This window comes from Vombatus ursinus, unplaced genomic scaffold (genome assembly GCF_900497805.2).
Source record: "Vombatus ursinus unplaced genomic scaffold, bare-nosed wombat genome assembly UNPS02014768.1, whole genome shotgun sequence".
In the NCBI taxonomy this organism is placed as follows: Eukaryota; Metazoa; Chordata; class Mammalia; order Diprotodontia; family Vombatidae; genus Vombatus; species Vombatus ursinus.
In genome coordinates, this window is record NW_020954546.1 from 24,851,908 (window position 1) to 24,866,436 (window position 14,529).

The following is a 14,529-nucleotide window of genomic DNA, read 5'->3' on the forward strand; positions in this document are numbered from 1 at the left end:
GTGGGGAGTTTCAAGGTTCTAAAGGGAAACCCTTTCCCAGGATGTCTCCTGGCCTGCCTCCCTGGTTTTGTTGACTATTTATTTATGCTGTATTTATCTCCTGTTACAATCCTGCTGATTGCGTTGGCAGGGAGATGACGGGTTGGGCCAGTTTATTGCAGATGGGCCTTGAGCTGTCATTTGAAGGAGAAGGGGAGAAAGCACTAAGTAAATGGAAGGGGTCTGGTTTTCATAGGAAACTTTATACAGAGGCTTAGGGTTAGGGAAAGTGAGGACCAGGGGAGGGGGCAACAAGGCTTGCGTGGCCACCTCAGCTGGATTGGACTTAAATCAGGTGACAAAAATAGAATCAGGGACCTACACAGACCATTAGTGGTTGTGCTGACGCCGCTCTAGTATTTGACTGTGGCATTTGATATCTCAGCTGAAATGTTAGTCATTCAATGTAGAGGCATATCCTTGACATAGGTCATGGACAGGCAATGCGACTTAGTAGCTCCAACGACACTAAGAGAGAAAGTGATACTAGATTCAGGCTCAATTATAAAACAAAATGAACAAAATGCCAATTAGCTGTGGCTCATACTGTAACTTTAACTTGGACTGCAAGTAGGCAGTAAAAACATCCCTAGCAGCTAAAAATATGAAATGTTGTCCTTTCGTCCCTCTCCTCTGTTCATAAAGAAATGAAATCAGCATCACGTTGTCTTAGGAGATGGTCTGAGAGCTGGAGAGGTTAAGTGATTTGTCTAGAGGCTCCCTAAGAAATACATATGCCTTAGATGTAGAAGGTCTTTAAATGAGCTCACAAATGAAAAAGGGGACTAGAAGTGAAAGGGTAATAGAACAAACAAAGCTGAATGCTGTGGAAATTATGGCCAACCTTAGCCCCAGAGAAGAGATAGGAGAAGGTGCCTCCCTCCCTTCTTGGCAGAGGGGGGTGAAGGGTATGGGTGTGGAACTCTGTACATGTTGTCAGGCTTTTTCAATCTGTTGGTTAGCTTTACTAAATTGTTTTTCCCCTTCTTTTTTTTTTTAAGTTGGGTTAAAGCCCAAGTTTTGCTTCAGAAGCAGTGGGACTGTGAATAAGTCACATAAACTTCTCTGGCTTGAGTTTTTTTGTCTGTAAAATGGAGATGGTGAACACAGTTTGTAAAACCTTTAACTCAGGGTGTTTTTTTGTTTGTTGTTTTGTCATTTTTCCTGCAGCCATGGTAGTCTGATGAAACCTACTGACTTTTTAGAATGTTTTTAAATAATCGAAGGAAATGTAAAATTTCAGTTAGAGGTTAGGGAAAATAAAGATGTAATTTTTTTTCCCATACAAGTTCACAGTGCCCTGAGAAATCTATCCATGGACCCCTTGTTAAGAATCCCTGCTCTAGGGGCAGCTAGGTAGCACAGTGAATATAGCTCCAGCCTTGGAGCCAGGAGGAACTGAATTCAAATCTGGCCTCAGACACTTGACACTTACTAGTTGTGTGACCCTAGGCAAGTCACTTAACCCCGATTGCCTCACAAAGAAAGAAAATAAAAAAAGAATCACCGTTCTACAATTTGGAACTATGCCCAGAGGGCTATAAAACAATGTAAACCCTTTGACATAGCAATACCACTACTAGATCTGTATCCCAAAAGACATTAAAAACCAAAAAGGAAAAAGACCTATATGTGCAAAAATATTTATAGCAGCTCTTTTCTGGTGGCAAAGAATTGGAAATTGAGGGGATGCCCATCAGTTGGGAATGGCTGAATAAACAGTAGTATGTGATTATGATGGAATGCTATTATGCTATAAGAAATAAGGAGCAAGATGCTCTCAGAAAAACCTGGAAAGACTTACATGAGCTGATGCAAAGTGAAAATGTACTGTGTACAAAGTAACAGTAAGATGGTAAGATGATCAGCTGTGAATGACTTAGCCATTCTCAATGATACAATGATGCAAGACAACTCTGAAGGACCTGTGATGAAAAATGATATCCATCCCCAGAGAAAGAACTGATGGTACTTGAATACAGACTGAAGCATACTTTTTTATTTCCTTTATTTTTCTTGAGTTTTTTTAGGGGGGAGGGTCTATGTTTTCTTTCACAACATGACTAATGGAAATGTTTTACATGATTACATATGTATAACCTATATGGAATTGCTTGCCTTCTCAATGTGGGGTGGGGTTGGGGAGGGAGGAAGGGAGATAATTTGGAACTCAAAGTTTTAAAAACGAATGTTAAAAATTATTTTTACATGTAACTGGGGGAAAATAAAATATTAAATAAATTCAGAAAAAATGAAGGCATTGAAAGGCAAAAAATTAAAATATAAAAAATAGAATGAAAAAACCCTATGCCTAACTACAAAAAAAGAATCCCTGTTCTAAGCATTATAAAAAACAGGCTATTATTGTTAGTTTCTGAATTGAAAGGGGCTTTCAAAAATCATGTTGTCTACCCCATTCTGCCTTCAGACCTCTAACCCAGCTCAGATGTGCTGTCTGATTCCATCTACAGCTGTTGAACTCTATGCACAGAGCCAGACAGCTAGCTATGACTTTAAGGTTTCCAAGTCATCATATAACGTGAGCTCCTGCATACCTCCCTCCCTGTCCCACCCATCCAAGAGAGGTTCCTCTATCTACTGTCATAACTGGTATTCTAGGCAACCATCCACATTAGAGTATGTTTTCCTTGAAATGTATAATGCAATCTCAACAAAGCTGATGCGTGCTGGCCCAGATACACCACAGAGAATTTTAAAAACTTAGCCCCCAAAGAAATCAGATCAGCTGAAAGTCCTTGGCTGCCTGCTGGTTTATAATAAGCCACAAGTCTAAAGTTCAAGAGGGTTCAGGTTTCTCTCTCTCTCTCTCCCTCATGGTTGATGTCTCAAACGTCCCTGCAACCCAGAATCAGCCCTGTCTTTGACTCCACCCTGCTTCATAGTAGAGACAGGAATGCAGGCTGCAGGGCTTGCCCAGCCCTCCTGGGAAAAATGCATGGGCTTGAGAACTCCATCCATGCCTGGTTTTGGCAACCTCACAGGAAAATTGGAAACTGTCACTATTGACTCTCCTAGATGCACCCTTAATAGGTGAAAATGGCACTGTGCTGGGTGCCCCCAACTCTACTTTCAAGGGTGTTGGCTCCAGAAGTCCTTCAGGGAGGGTTATGGACTTAAGAGGAGGGAGCAGACAGTAGCAGTGGGGTTGAAGGTAGTGATGGCTTTCCACAGTATAACAGGGATACTGTAAACTGGAGTAAAGTGAAAGTCAGCCAGAAAGGTGTCAAATGCCACCACTGGGTTTATCTGAAAGCTTTTCAAGAGCATGACTAAGTAAAGGATAGAGAAGTATGGTTTGTTCTTTGTTCTAGTAGGTGACCATGACATCAGAGAAAAGTTTATGTTAACTTCTCTAACCTTCAATTTTCTCATCTGTAAAATGGAAGGAATCTTAGATCAAGAAGGGATCTCAAAGACCCAAAGTCAGTGAATTGACTTGTCCAGAGCCACAAAGGTAGTAACTCTTAGAGGCAGGATTTGAACCCAGGGCCTCCTGACTCCAGAGCCAATGGCTGTTAGCTTGGGTGCCTGCTATGATTCCTCTGTTTCTAATCTCATACAATGTAGATCACAAAGGTCTAAATAGAGCATGACTTTTTCAACTCTACCTTTTGCTATGTTATATTTATTATCCATTTTGTTGTTGAGTCATGTCCAATGCTTCATGACTACATTTGGGGTTTTCTTGACAAAGATCCTGGAGTAGTTTGTCCTTTCCTTCTGCAGCTCATTTTACAGATGAGGAAACTGAGACAAGCAGGGTTAAGTGACTTGCCCAGGGTCACACAGCTAGTAAGTGTCTGAGGCCAGATTTGAACTCAGGAAGATGAGTCTTCCTAACTCCAGGTCCAGCACTTGATCTACTGCACCAACTAGCTGCCCTAATTAATTATCCATATTAATTTATTATCCATAGGGCACAAAAATATGATTTTACCCTAACTCAGTACTGTTCTCTACCGTGTACCAGACTTGGAGAAACTTGGTTTACATCCTATCTCTGGCACTTCCTAGCTGGAGTGACCCTGGGTGAGTCATTTCCATTCAATTCAATAAACATTTCACCTCTTTGAAACACAGTTTTCCCACCTATAAAAACAAGGTTAATAATCCTCGTAATACCTCTATCCCAGGACTACCATGAGGCTGAAATAAGATGGTCTACAAAGCACTTGCAGACATTCAAGTGCTCTGTAAACCTCGGTTACTGCTGATAAACTCTCCATTTTAAGCTGTCTTCTTATTCCAGCCCTCTCATTGCCATCCCTTCATCACATGGTCCTTTGGCCTCTCTTCTTTATCTTATGTGGAAAGACCCCTTCCATCAAATTCACTTCATTAAGGGAGAAAGGAAAGACATCTAAAGTGGCTGAGGTTACTGATTGAAACAACTGTCTGAGCTCCCCCCACTTTTTAAAAAAACTTAAATACATCTCATCTCTCCTCTTGCTGATTCCCATTCCTCAATCAATAAACTTCTAGAGGGTGAGAACTCTAGTTTCAGTCAGAAACTAAAAGTTCTGCCATTCTACAGAGAGGGCTTCCAAATCCCAGAGATTTACTGTATTAGATTGGCCTAAAAACTTAAGAAAAAAGAAATTTTGAAATTTTAAGATTAAGATTTGGAATTCCACATTTGGTTGAAAATGGCAGATCTTATTTTATCCCTATATGACAAGCCAGGATATTTCTCCGAGGCTTCCCATTGAGTATGTGACTTGTCCTCTGGTGTTAATTTCACTTCTCCGTTGCCCCTCTTCCCAAAGACATCTGCACCTAATCTTTTCTCCTCTTTCTGTATGTTCTCGAAACAGGACCTGTAGCCTAGTTGCTGTAAAGTTGTGAGGACATCCAAGAGCTGGGGAAGGGGCTCTTATTCCAATTGGCTACAAATGGACATAAGCACCATCTGCTAAACACCAGGATGGAGACCACCCTTCTGAATTCTAAGAAAGAGCAGTCAGCCTGCAAGGATGGAGAAGACTGCCAGGAAAATGGCATTCTGCAGAAGGGACTCACTGGCCCGGGGAACAAGGAGGAAGCGAGACACATCTCAAATGGGTACTCGGCTGTTCAGAGTACAGGTGTGGAAGGGGACACCCGCAACTCCATCCCAGCAGACAACACCACCATAGGCACCGAAGGACACCAAGGGGAACGAGAGACCTGGACCAAAAAGATGGACTTCCTCCTCTCGGTCATTGGCTACGCTGTGGACCTTGGCAATGTGTGGCGCTTCCCATATATATGCTACCAAAATGGAGGAGGTCAGTACTGGGAGGGGGTAATGCATAGAATTATGTACATGAGGCTTCTGGTGAAGCTGCGTCTTTTCTGTATTAGGACCTCTCTTGTTGGGATTATCTAAAATGTCTTAAAAAGTGAATGAGGGTCCAGGGATAACGTGGCATACATTTATATCATATATTATTAAATGCTTGCTCACAACAACCTTGTAAAGTAGGCAGTGCAGGGTTTCCATTTTACAGACAGAAAAACTGAGACTCCAAGAGCTAAAGGTTACTCAATAGTACACATCTAGCAATTGATGGTGCTGTGATTTGAACTCAGGACCTTTCCATCAGTACTACATTGATATTTCAACTGGGAATTAAAACTCCAACTTTCTGATCTGTTTGTTAATTCTGCTAAAGGCTAGATCACTTAAGAGAGCGTGTGTTTGAACAAAAGTTTAAAGCAAGTCCCAAGATTAGTTTGATAGTTTCCTTGGGAATCCTCCAGAATAGGGAGCTGCCAGGATTGAGCTAAATCTGAAGCCAACACCGGCTGTAGCCAGTCCTTTCAAGTCAAGGCAAGAGGCATTTAATAAGCATCTACTTTGTGCCAGGCACTGTTTTGAGGGCTAGGGATGAAAAGGAAGGCAAAAGATAGTCCCTGCTCTCAGGTTGTCCAGAGTCTAATAGGGGAGATATTATGAAAGCAACTGTGTGAAAACAAGATATGTCCAGATAAACTGGAGATAATCTCAGAGTTAAGGCACTAGACCATGTGAGCTCCTTAAAGGCAGAAACTATGCCCTGCACATTTTACCGTCACTCCAGCACCTAACACAGTGCCCTGCACATAGTAGGTGCTTAATGTTTGTTGAATGAACAACTAGACCCCCCCAAGTCTGCACTAGAATAAAATGGACCCTGTGGCTGGACAGAAGTGAATGTTTAGTTGTCCGTGTTCTTCCCACCATATGTGACTGAGAAGAGTCAAGAGACAAAAGCCATCAGTTTGTTTTCCTCCTTTTCCAGAGCTCTGTTGATGGCTCAGGGTCAGAAGGAGGTCAGAAATGAGGCTTAGAGGGCATCTGCAATGAGGTTGCATTTCATCCTATAGGCAATAGGGAACAACTGAAGATTCTAGAGCAGGGGAGCTATGGAATGGGATTCAGGAGACCCGGGTTCAAATCCCACCTGGATCTACCCTGCCTCCTCATCTCTCTCCCATGAGCCTCTTGGTGACGTTGACTATTTCCTGGATTTTGCTAGAAACACTTCACCTGCCATATAGAAAGATGTGTGTGGCAGTTTAGGAAGAATCGAGACTTACTCACTTGGGAGGAAAGACAACTTCTCTTTGTCCCAGAGGAGGTTTATCTTTGGCCTGGAGTTTTGATATAAGGGGGTGGGTGTCTTGTAGTTTTTCCCTGATGCTCATTCCATTGAGGAAAGATGCTGTGGAAATACAGGGTAATTCTCCTTATTTATTCTTATGCCAGATTCTCAAAAAGAATAATCTTAAGTTCCTATCACCCTCTTCCTCTGAAAGGATCAATGTCTTTTTTTCAATGAAAGAGAAAGCCATTCAGAAAAATCACCACTGGCCCAGCCCTCCCTATCAAACTGAGGGCAAAGGTAAAGCCTCTCTGTGGCTATGAATAATTCCCTTTCCAATCCAGCAAACACTTGCTCTCTGGGTCTATGTTGTACTGTCCTTGTGGACACACACACATACATACATACACATATGTATATGTATATATATATAGTCATATACACACACACACACACACACACACACACACACATATATATGGTTATATATATACACACATATATGTATATATGTGGTTATATATATACACACATATATGTATATATGGTTATATATATACACACACATATGTTATATATATATATATGGTTATACACACACAGACACTGCTGCTGAGGGGTGATTCCCATGGCTGATGCAATGGAAACCAGGAAATAGTCAAATATTGAACATTGCAGGGCTATGGAAGGGGGGGTGGGAGCATGTCTGAAATCCACTGATATGTGGACTCAAAATTTTAGAACTGGAAGTCACCTAGGAGGCTATCTACTCTAACCCATTCATTTCAGACCTGGGTTCAAATTCTGGCCATGTCATTAACTAGATGCCTGCAGTCCATTAGGCATCCATGACTTCCCAATTCCTAAAGTGCAAAATTCACTCATTACCAGTGAAGCGACAAAGTCAGAGATGACATTCCTTCTCCTTCTCCTTGGTTACAGGGGCCTTCCTCATACCCTACACCATCATGGCCATTTTTGGTGGGATTCCTCTGTTCTATATGGAGCTAGCTCTGGGCCAGTATCATCGAAATGGCTGCATTTCAATATGGAAGAAAATTTGCCCCATTTTCAAAGGTAAGTGGATTGTTACCGCTGGTCCTAGGGCAATGGATGGAGATTCCCCCTCCCCCCCCTTAGTGGGGTGGTAATAGAGAAAAAAAGCTGAGGCTAGAAGAAGAGACTGTTTTGCAGTAAGTAGGCATCCCTTCTCACCATAACTGTCTGCAGAGCTATGATAGGCCTCCAATGCCCCATTTGACTGTCCCACTGCTTACAGCAATCCTGGGATTTCTAGGATCTCATTAGTTTGAATTATAAGGAGCTAGAAGAAGAATTTTAGGTCCTTGATGTTTTGAAACTCTTTGCTTTTCCCTTTGTAACCCCTGTGTCCAGGACAGTGGCTTGTCAATAGCAGTCACTGAATAAATGTTTGTTGGGTTGAATCGATATTGACGCGGCATCTGAAGGTTTACAAAGTGCTTTTCTCTATTAACTTACTCCCTCCACTAGCTACTCCTCTATACTTACTCTCCTTATGAGATATTTGTCTGTGTCTTTCTGGAAATCACCCAACATGGCGCTGACCAATGCCCAGGAGGCCTCCCTCTTGGTCTTTCAGTATTTCCGAGGAGCACGAGGAGCACCCTCGGCCATTCGTTGCCTTTGCTGACTCTGAGTATCCTTGCTCTTTAAGCATTGGCTTGCCCGTGACCCCTTTCTCTGACCACCTAGGGATTGGCTTCGCCATTTGCATCATCGCTTTTTACATTGCCTCCTACTATAACACCATCATGGCCTGGGCTCTGTACTACCTCATCTCTTCCTTCACGAGTCAACTGCCCTGGACCAGCTGCAAGAACTCCTGGAACACTGACAATTGTACCAACTACTTCTCAGAAGACAACATCACCTGGACCTCCCACTCCACATCACCTGCTGAAGAATTTTATACGTAAGTGCATGTAAGTGATTTGTTGGGGGACAGGCCGCCTTCTTGAGACTTGAGTTCTTTGGAGGCAGAGAGGGGCTCTTTGCCCTTCCTTCACTGAGCTCTCTAAGTATTTATAGAGATGAGAGCATGGGTGCAGTAGGGTTGGACTGGGGCAAGGCTGTGAAATAGCATTCCCCTCACTCCAATGTCCCTCCATCTGTGTGCCTGAAGAACTCCTGTCATCCTAACCAAATTTGTCCTTCTCTGTTTCAAACCTCTCTTCCTCCATCAAAACTCCCATTTCCTTTTCTGCCTTTCTCTCTACTGTCTGAAAAAATGTGATAAGCTAATTCATACAAAGAAGATGGCTGTTTTTAGCTTAAAGGGTCATTCCTTCCCCAGGTATCTAGGGGAGGTAGTATATTAACCCAAAAGTAACATACTTTAAGAGTAGAATTTCAGGGGCAAGAGCTTTCCTGGGAGGCAGTGGGGCTTCCCAGTGCCCCTTAAGTCACAGCACATCAGTGACTGAGTATTACACCTTTCTAGGAAGTTGGCCCTGGGGTATAGCTACCAGGTGCTGAGAAGGAAAGAGAGAGAGGACAAGAAGTTCATCTGTCAGTTTTATTCTTTGTCCAGGTGATAGTTAATTGAGTCTGCTATTCCATCCGAGAAACATAGGCAAAGTCAACCTGTGTTCCTCTGGAAGCTTGATGACCAATCAAATCTTGAGTCCTTTAAGTGCACCATGACATGGTAGATGCCCATTTTATTTCCTCTTGGAATAACCTCAGAATTATATATATACATACATTCATACACACACGCATATTCATCATTCAGTCATTTTCAGTTGTGTCCAACTCTTTTTGACTCCATTTAGGGTTTTCTTGGCAAAGATATTGGAGTGGTTTGTCATTTCCTTCTCTCTCTCTCTCTTTCTCTGTATATAACATACACACACACATACACACACACACACACACACACACACACACATATATATATATATACATACATATTTATGTCACAGAATGAAATGATTTCCTCCTATTCCCCTAATGGGTTTTTCTGTCTCATTCCAGGCGCCATGTCTTACAGGTTCACCAGTCTCAAGGACTAGATGATGTGGGGGGCATTAGCTGGCAACTGGCCCTCTGCACAATGTCGATCTTCACTATTGTCTACTTTAGCATCTGGAAAGGGGTCAAATCATCTGGCAAGGTAAGGAAGGCAACAGCACTTTTTTGCTTAGTGATATATTTCTTGTTAAGGGCACGATGCCCCAGAGAACCCTCAAACCCTGAGTCCAGTGGTCTTACTACCGAAGGACAGCTAAAGTCAGGGGACAGATAGAAATATTTACTTAAAACTAAAAAGCATTCCACAGTGCTCAGACTGCACACAGCAAATCTAAAACCAAGGAATTATCTCAAGCTCAGTAACCATCACTTCCATTTTCGTACACCCCATTGATGTTACTAAACCAAAGGGGTAGAATCTCCACTCTTTAAAGATGGAAGAGATGGCTGAGGTGTTGTCCTGCCTTCTCTCTAACTCTCTTCTCCCTTGCAGGTGGTGTGGGTGACAGCTACTTTCCCTTATATTATCCTGTCCATCCTGCTTGTAAGGGGGGCCACACTTCCAGGAGCCTGGAGAGGTGTCGTTTTCTACCTGAAACCCAATTGGCAGAAGCTCCTTGAAACTGGGGTAAGATAATGAGAAAAGCAAAGAGGGAGGAGAGGAAAAAATGAGGACTTTACTTGCCAGTCTGTTATTTCATTGATGGCAGGTCCACTTCCTCTGAATAAGTCCATAGGGGCCAGCGTTGTGAATGCTAGGGAGCCTGGAATTGGGAGGGGGAATGATCTGCAGTGATGTCTGAAGCTCCAGGAAAGGTGAGCTTGAGAGCTAGAGTTGAGGTGATTCATCCTGACGTATACCTGGACGTCAGGAACAATTATCACAAGCAGCCTTCACTCGATACATTTGAGGCTCCCTTTATGGAAGCTTCCAAGACAACCTTCCATCAGTCTCATCAGATTCGAGCTTTGTGAAGACACGCGTCGCTGCTGGCCTCCCTAGCCTGGTCTCTCGTCTCACCCGTTCTTTCCCTTGGTTGTATTTCAGGTCTGGGTGGATGCTGCAGCTCAGATTTTCTTCTCGTTGGGTCCTGGCTTTGGTGTCTTACTAGCTTATGCTAGCTATAACAAATTCAATAACAACTGTTACCAGTGAGTATCTTGGAATGCTGGCTGTTTTATCATTGTAAAAGCATCTTACCATTCTGTGGGGGCATGAAGTTGATGAAGGCTTCTGAAAGGACTCATGCCTTCAGGACAGCATGGCCTGGGCAATGACAGTGGGTACCTCTACCGGCATTTAGAGCTAGAATTCCTGCCCCCCCCCCCATTTACCTTAGAGGGTGGCAACCTACATCAGTAGAGGGAGTTTCCTCACCTGGAAGTTGCCTATACCAAAATCCCAATCGAGTCCCTATCCCAGTGTTTCTTCTACTTCTGTCTCTGGCTGGCTGAGCTAGCAATCAGAATCAGGCCAGCCAACCTGATAAAACCACCAACTGGAACTCTCATGGGGGAGTTGTGGATCAGCCAGCTGGTGACCTGTATGGAAAAGAGGGGCAGGGAGAATGTCACATTTTTATAAGAATCTATCATTACGGGGCAATCTCAACATAACAAAATTCATGCAGACAGCCCTACAGGAATATTCAGGCTAGTCACACCCATTCACAGCGTTCACAACCAGTTGACCTCAGAGACATTAACGGCATTATATAAGAAGTCGTCCAATCATAATCAAACTTTTTTTTCAAATGACCACAAAAATCAGTGCGTGCTCAAGTATCATCACTGCCCCACCCCATGTGCTAAGCCCCAGTCTGGTACATTGCTTAAATACTATTGCCCTTTAATCTGGCCATCACAGGCCCTTACCAGCAGCTGGTTCCTGAGATAACATGCTGGCCACACCAGTTAAATGTTAGCCGTTTGTCAACCCCAACACATGGTCCGTGTGTGTGCCAATGGTCATCTCAGCCCTTGGGCAATCTGGGCTTATATGCAGGAGGTCTGGATGATGCTATGAGTTAGGTCCTTTCCTGCTGGCCACCAGATTTCTGATTTCACACCCCTGAACAGTCATATGGAAAAGCTTCTGATATTTTATTTTCTCCGTTAATAAGAACTATCACTGGTTTCCACAAAAATCTGTGAGTCATTGTCCTTTCCTCCACACATGGTGGTGGTTAATTTGCAAGCCAGGTCAAACTGAGGCAATCTGGATTGGGAGATAGGAGAGTGGAAGGCAGGGAATACAAGAATTTTGATGATATTTTTTATTAAATTTTAAAAACTCGATCTGCTCATTCTTGCTAAGAGAAACTTGAACAGGTCTGTCTAGGGAAACATGTGAGGGTAAGAAGGAGTTCTGGGTGAGGAGCTAACTTTCTTCTTGTGTCACTTTATGAGTCACTTCCCTTCCCTAGACTCAGTTTCCTCATCTATAAAATGAGTGGGCTGGACTAGTGGGCTGGTCCCAGATTCTTTCTGGCTCTAATCTATGATCCTACAAATAATACAGAGAGACATCCTTGGGAAGAAGGATAATAGAGAGGAAAGAGTATTCGTGTTCGAAGTTAGAAGACTCGATTCTAACCACCACCCCCCCCCACAAGCTGTGTGACCCTGGGCAAGTCACTCTCTCTGGGACTCTGTAAAATGATGGGCTTGGTCTAAAATGTCCCTAAGGTCCCTTCCTGCCCTAAATCCCATGGTTAAGAACTATTCTGGTTTTTTCAGAGATGCCCTGGTGACTAGCATCATAAACTGTATGACAAGCTTCATGTCTGGATTTGTCATCTTCACTGTGCTTGGTTATATGGCGGAGATGAGGAGTGAAGACGTGTCTGAAGTGGCTAAAGATACAGGTAGAAGCCTAGACTCTATTTCCTCACTTAGTCCTTACTTGGGCCAACTTGGTTAAGAGTAGGGGAGACTGGCTGGGGAGGGGGGGGAAGGCTAGCTTGCTCTTTTGCCCCTTTTTGAAAAGCATATGTAATATATGATATCTAATATAATATTATATATAACACAATCTATTATATATGATATTATATAGGTTATGTATATATGTGTTTCAAATGATGTATTCTTTTTAAGCTTTTGAAAGTTTTAGAAGAACACCTTCTTTGGAAATGTTACCTACTCTCATGTGTTCTTGATTAATCTAAAAGGTCTAAAGACCTGGGTTCAAATGCCAGCCCTGTGTGACTTTGGAGAAGTCATTTCCTCTCCAGACCTCCATTTCCTCATGTGTAAAATATGGGGGTTAAAATAATGGCCTCTGAGTTTTCTTCCAACTCTCGATCAATGATACTATAAATAACTTCTGGATTCTTAAATAAAAATACAGCCTGCTTGACATGGCTGCCTGAGTGTCCCACCATCATTCTCACTTAACACATTCCAAATTAATCTTATCATCTTCCCTGTGAAACCAGTTCTCCTTCTTGATTTCTTTCTTTTTGTCAATGGCGACATCGTTCTTCTAGTCACCCAAGCTTAGAACCTCAGTCTTCTATGTCTCCTCCCTAGGACTTCATTCTCTATCATCTTAAACCTTTTCCTTCTCTTCTATTTACACTGCATCTCATCTACTCTAAGCCTCCATCATCTTATTTGCACAATAGTACAATAGCCTTCTAACTAGCCTCCCTGCTTCCAGGGACTGTCTTAAGAATATTTTTGTCTCCTTAGCATGTGGTTAAGCCCTGCACACAGGAGGTGACAATAAAGATTTGTCAACCTATGGATAGATTTTTAAAATGCAGTGTGTTTGTGTCAGTCAACAAATATTTATGAAGAACCTACTATGTGCTAAGCACTGTGACAAGAGATGCGGACACAGAGAAAGATAAAAGGTGATTCCTGGTCTCAAGAAGTTTTATTTCATGGGGGAGACTAAATGCAAACAACCATGTACAGACAAGCTATAGATAGGATGAACTGGAGATAATTCAGAAGGGGAAGGCACTAGAATTAAGGATGAGGAAAGGCTTCCTGTATAGGGTGGGATTTTAACTGGGATTTGAAGGAGGCCAGTGAAGTCAGGAGGTAGAGGTAAGAAGAGAGAGAGTTCCAGGCATGGGAGACAGTCAGTAAAAATGCACCAAGTCTAGAGATGGTACGTCTGGTTTGAGGAACAGTGAGGAGGCCAGTGTCACTGGAGGCCAGTGGGGGTATGTGAAGGTGGAAGGAAATAGGGGAGGTGTAAGAAGATTGGAAAAGTTGGCAGGAAGCGAGTTATGCAAGGCTTTGAACACCACACAGAGGGTTTTATATCTGATCCTGGGAGTGATAGGGAGCCATTGGAGGTCACTGAGCAGGAAGATGATGTGGAACATGCACCTGAGGAACATCACTTTGACAGCTGAGTGGAGGATGGACTGAAGTGGGGATAGACTTGTGGCAGGGAAACCCCTCTCCCTCCACCAAGGAGGCTACTGCAATAGTCCAGGCAAGAGTTGATGAAGGCCTGCACCAAGGTGGGGCAAGCGTCAGAGGAGAGAAGGGGGCTTATGCAAGAGATGTTTTGAAGGTAAAATCAGCAGGTCTTGGCAACAGATTGGATACGGGGGTGGGGGTGAGGGAGTGAGGTGTAGGGGATGACACCAAGGTTTCAAGACATCTGAGAAGAGGTCACATTGGCAAAAGCCTCCATGATGCAAAAAAAGGTTAAGAATACCTGCTTATTAGAAAGGATAAAGCACAGTGACATTCTTGCCAATGAGTTGGGTGAAGAAGACTATTCTGCTCCTGGATCTCTCCATCGAATACTGTTCATTCCATAGGGGTCTATACATCTCAGGGTCAAATGACACCTTCTGGGAGAAGGCTTTGAGCTGCTTTGAATGGGGGTGTTAAGGGAGCAGCCATACAGAATGGGTCT

At 43.1% G+C, this 14,529-nt stretch overlaps 1 protein-coding gene across 2 annotated transcripts in view; it reads left to right on the forward strand.

Annotated features, from left to right (window-relative positions):
• The window catches only part of SLC6A4 (solute carrier family 6 member 4), a 56,665-nt gene that overhangs the window by 20,650 nt on the left and 21,486 nt on the right, over positions 1–14,529 (forward strand). For both annotated transcript variants that reach the window (XM_027861548.1, XM_027861547.1), the window contains exons 2-8: positions 4,875–5,327; positions 7,569–7,703; positions 8,361–8,580; positions 9,645–9,783; positions 10,135–10,269; positions 10,690–10,793; positions 12,381–12,508. In XM_027861548.1, the coding sequence (XP_027717349.1) occupies positions 4,985–5,327; positions 7,569–7,703; positions 8,361–8,580; positions 9,645–9,783; positions 10,135–10,269; positions 10,690–10,793; positions 12,381–12,508 (1,204 nt within the window). In that variant the 5' untranslated portion in view covers positions 4,875–4,984. The remainder of the gene's footprint in view (positions 1–4,874; positions 5,328–7,568; positions 7,704–8,360; positions 8,581–9,644; positions 9,784–10,134; positions 10,270–10,689; positions 10,794–12,380; positions 12,509–14,529) is intronic.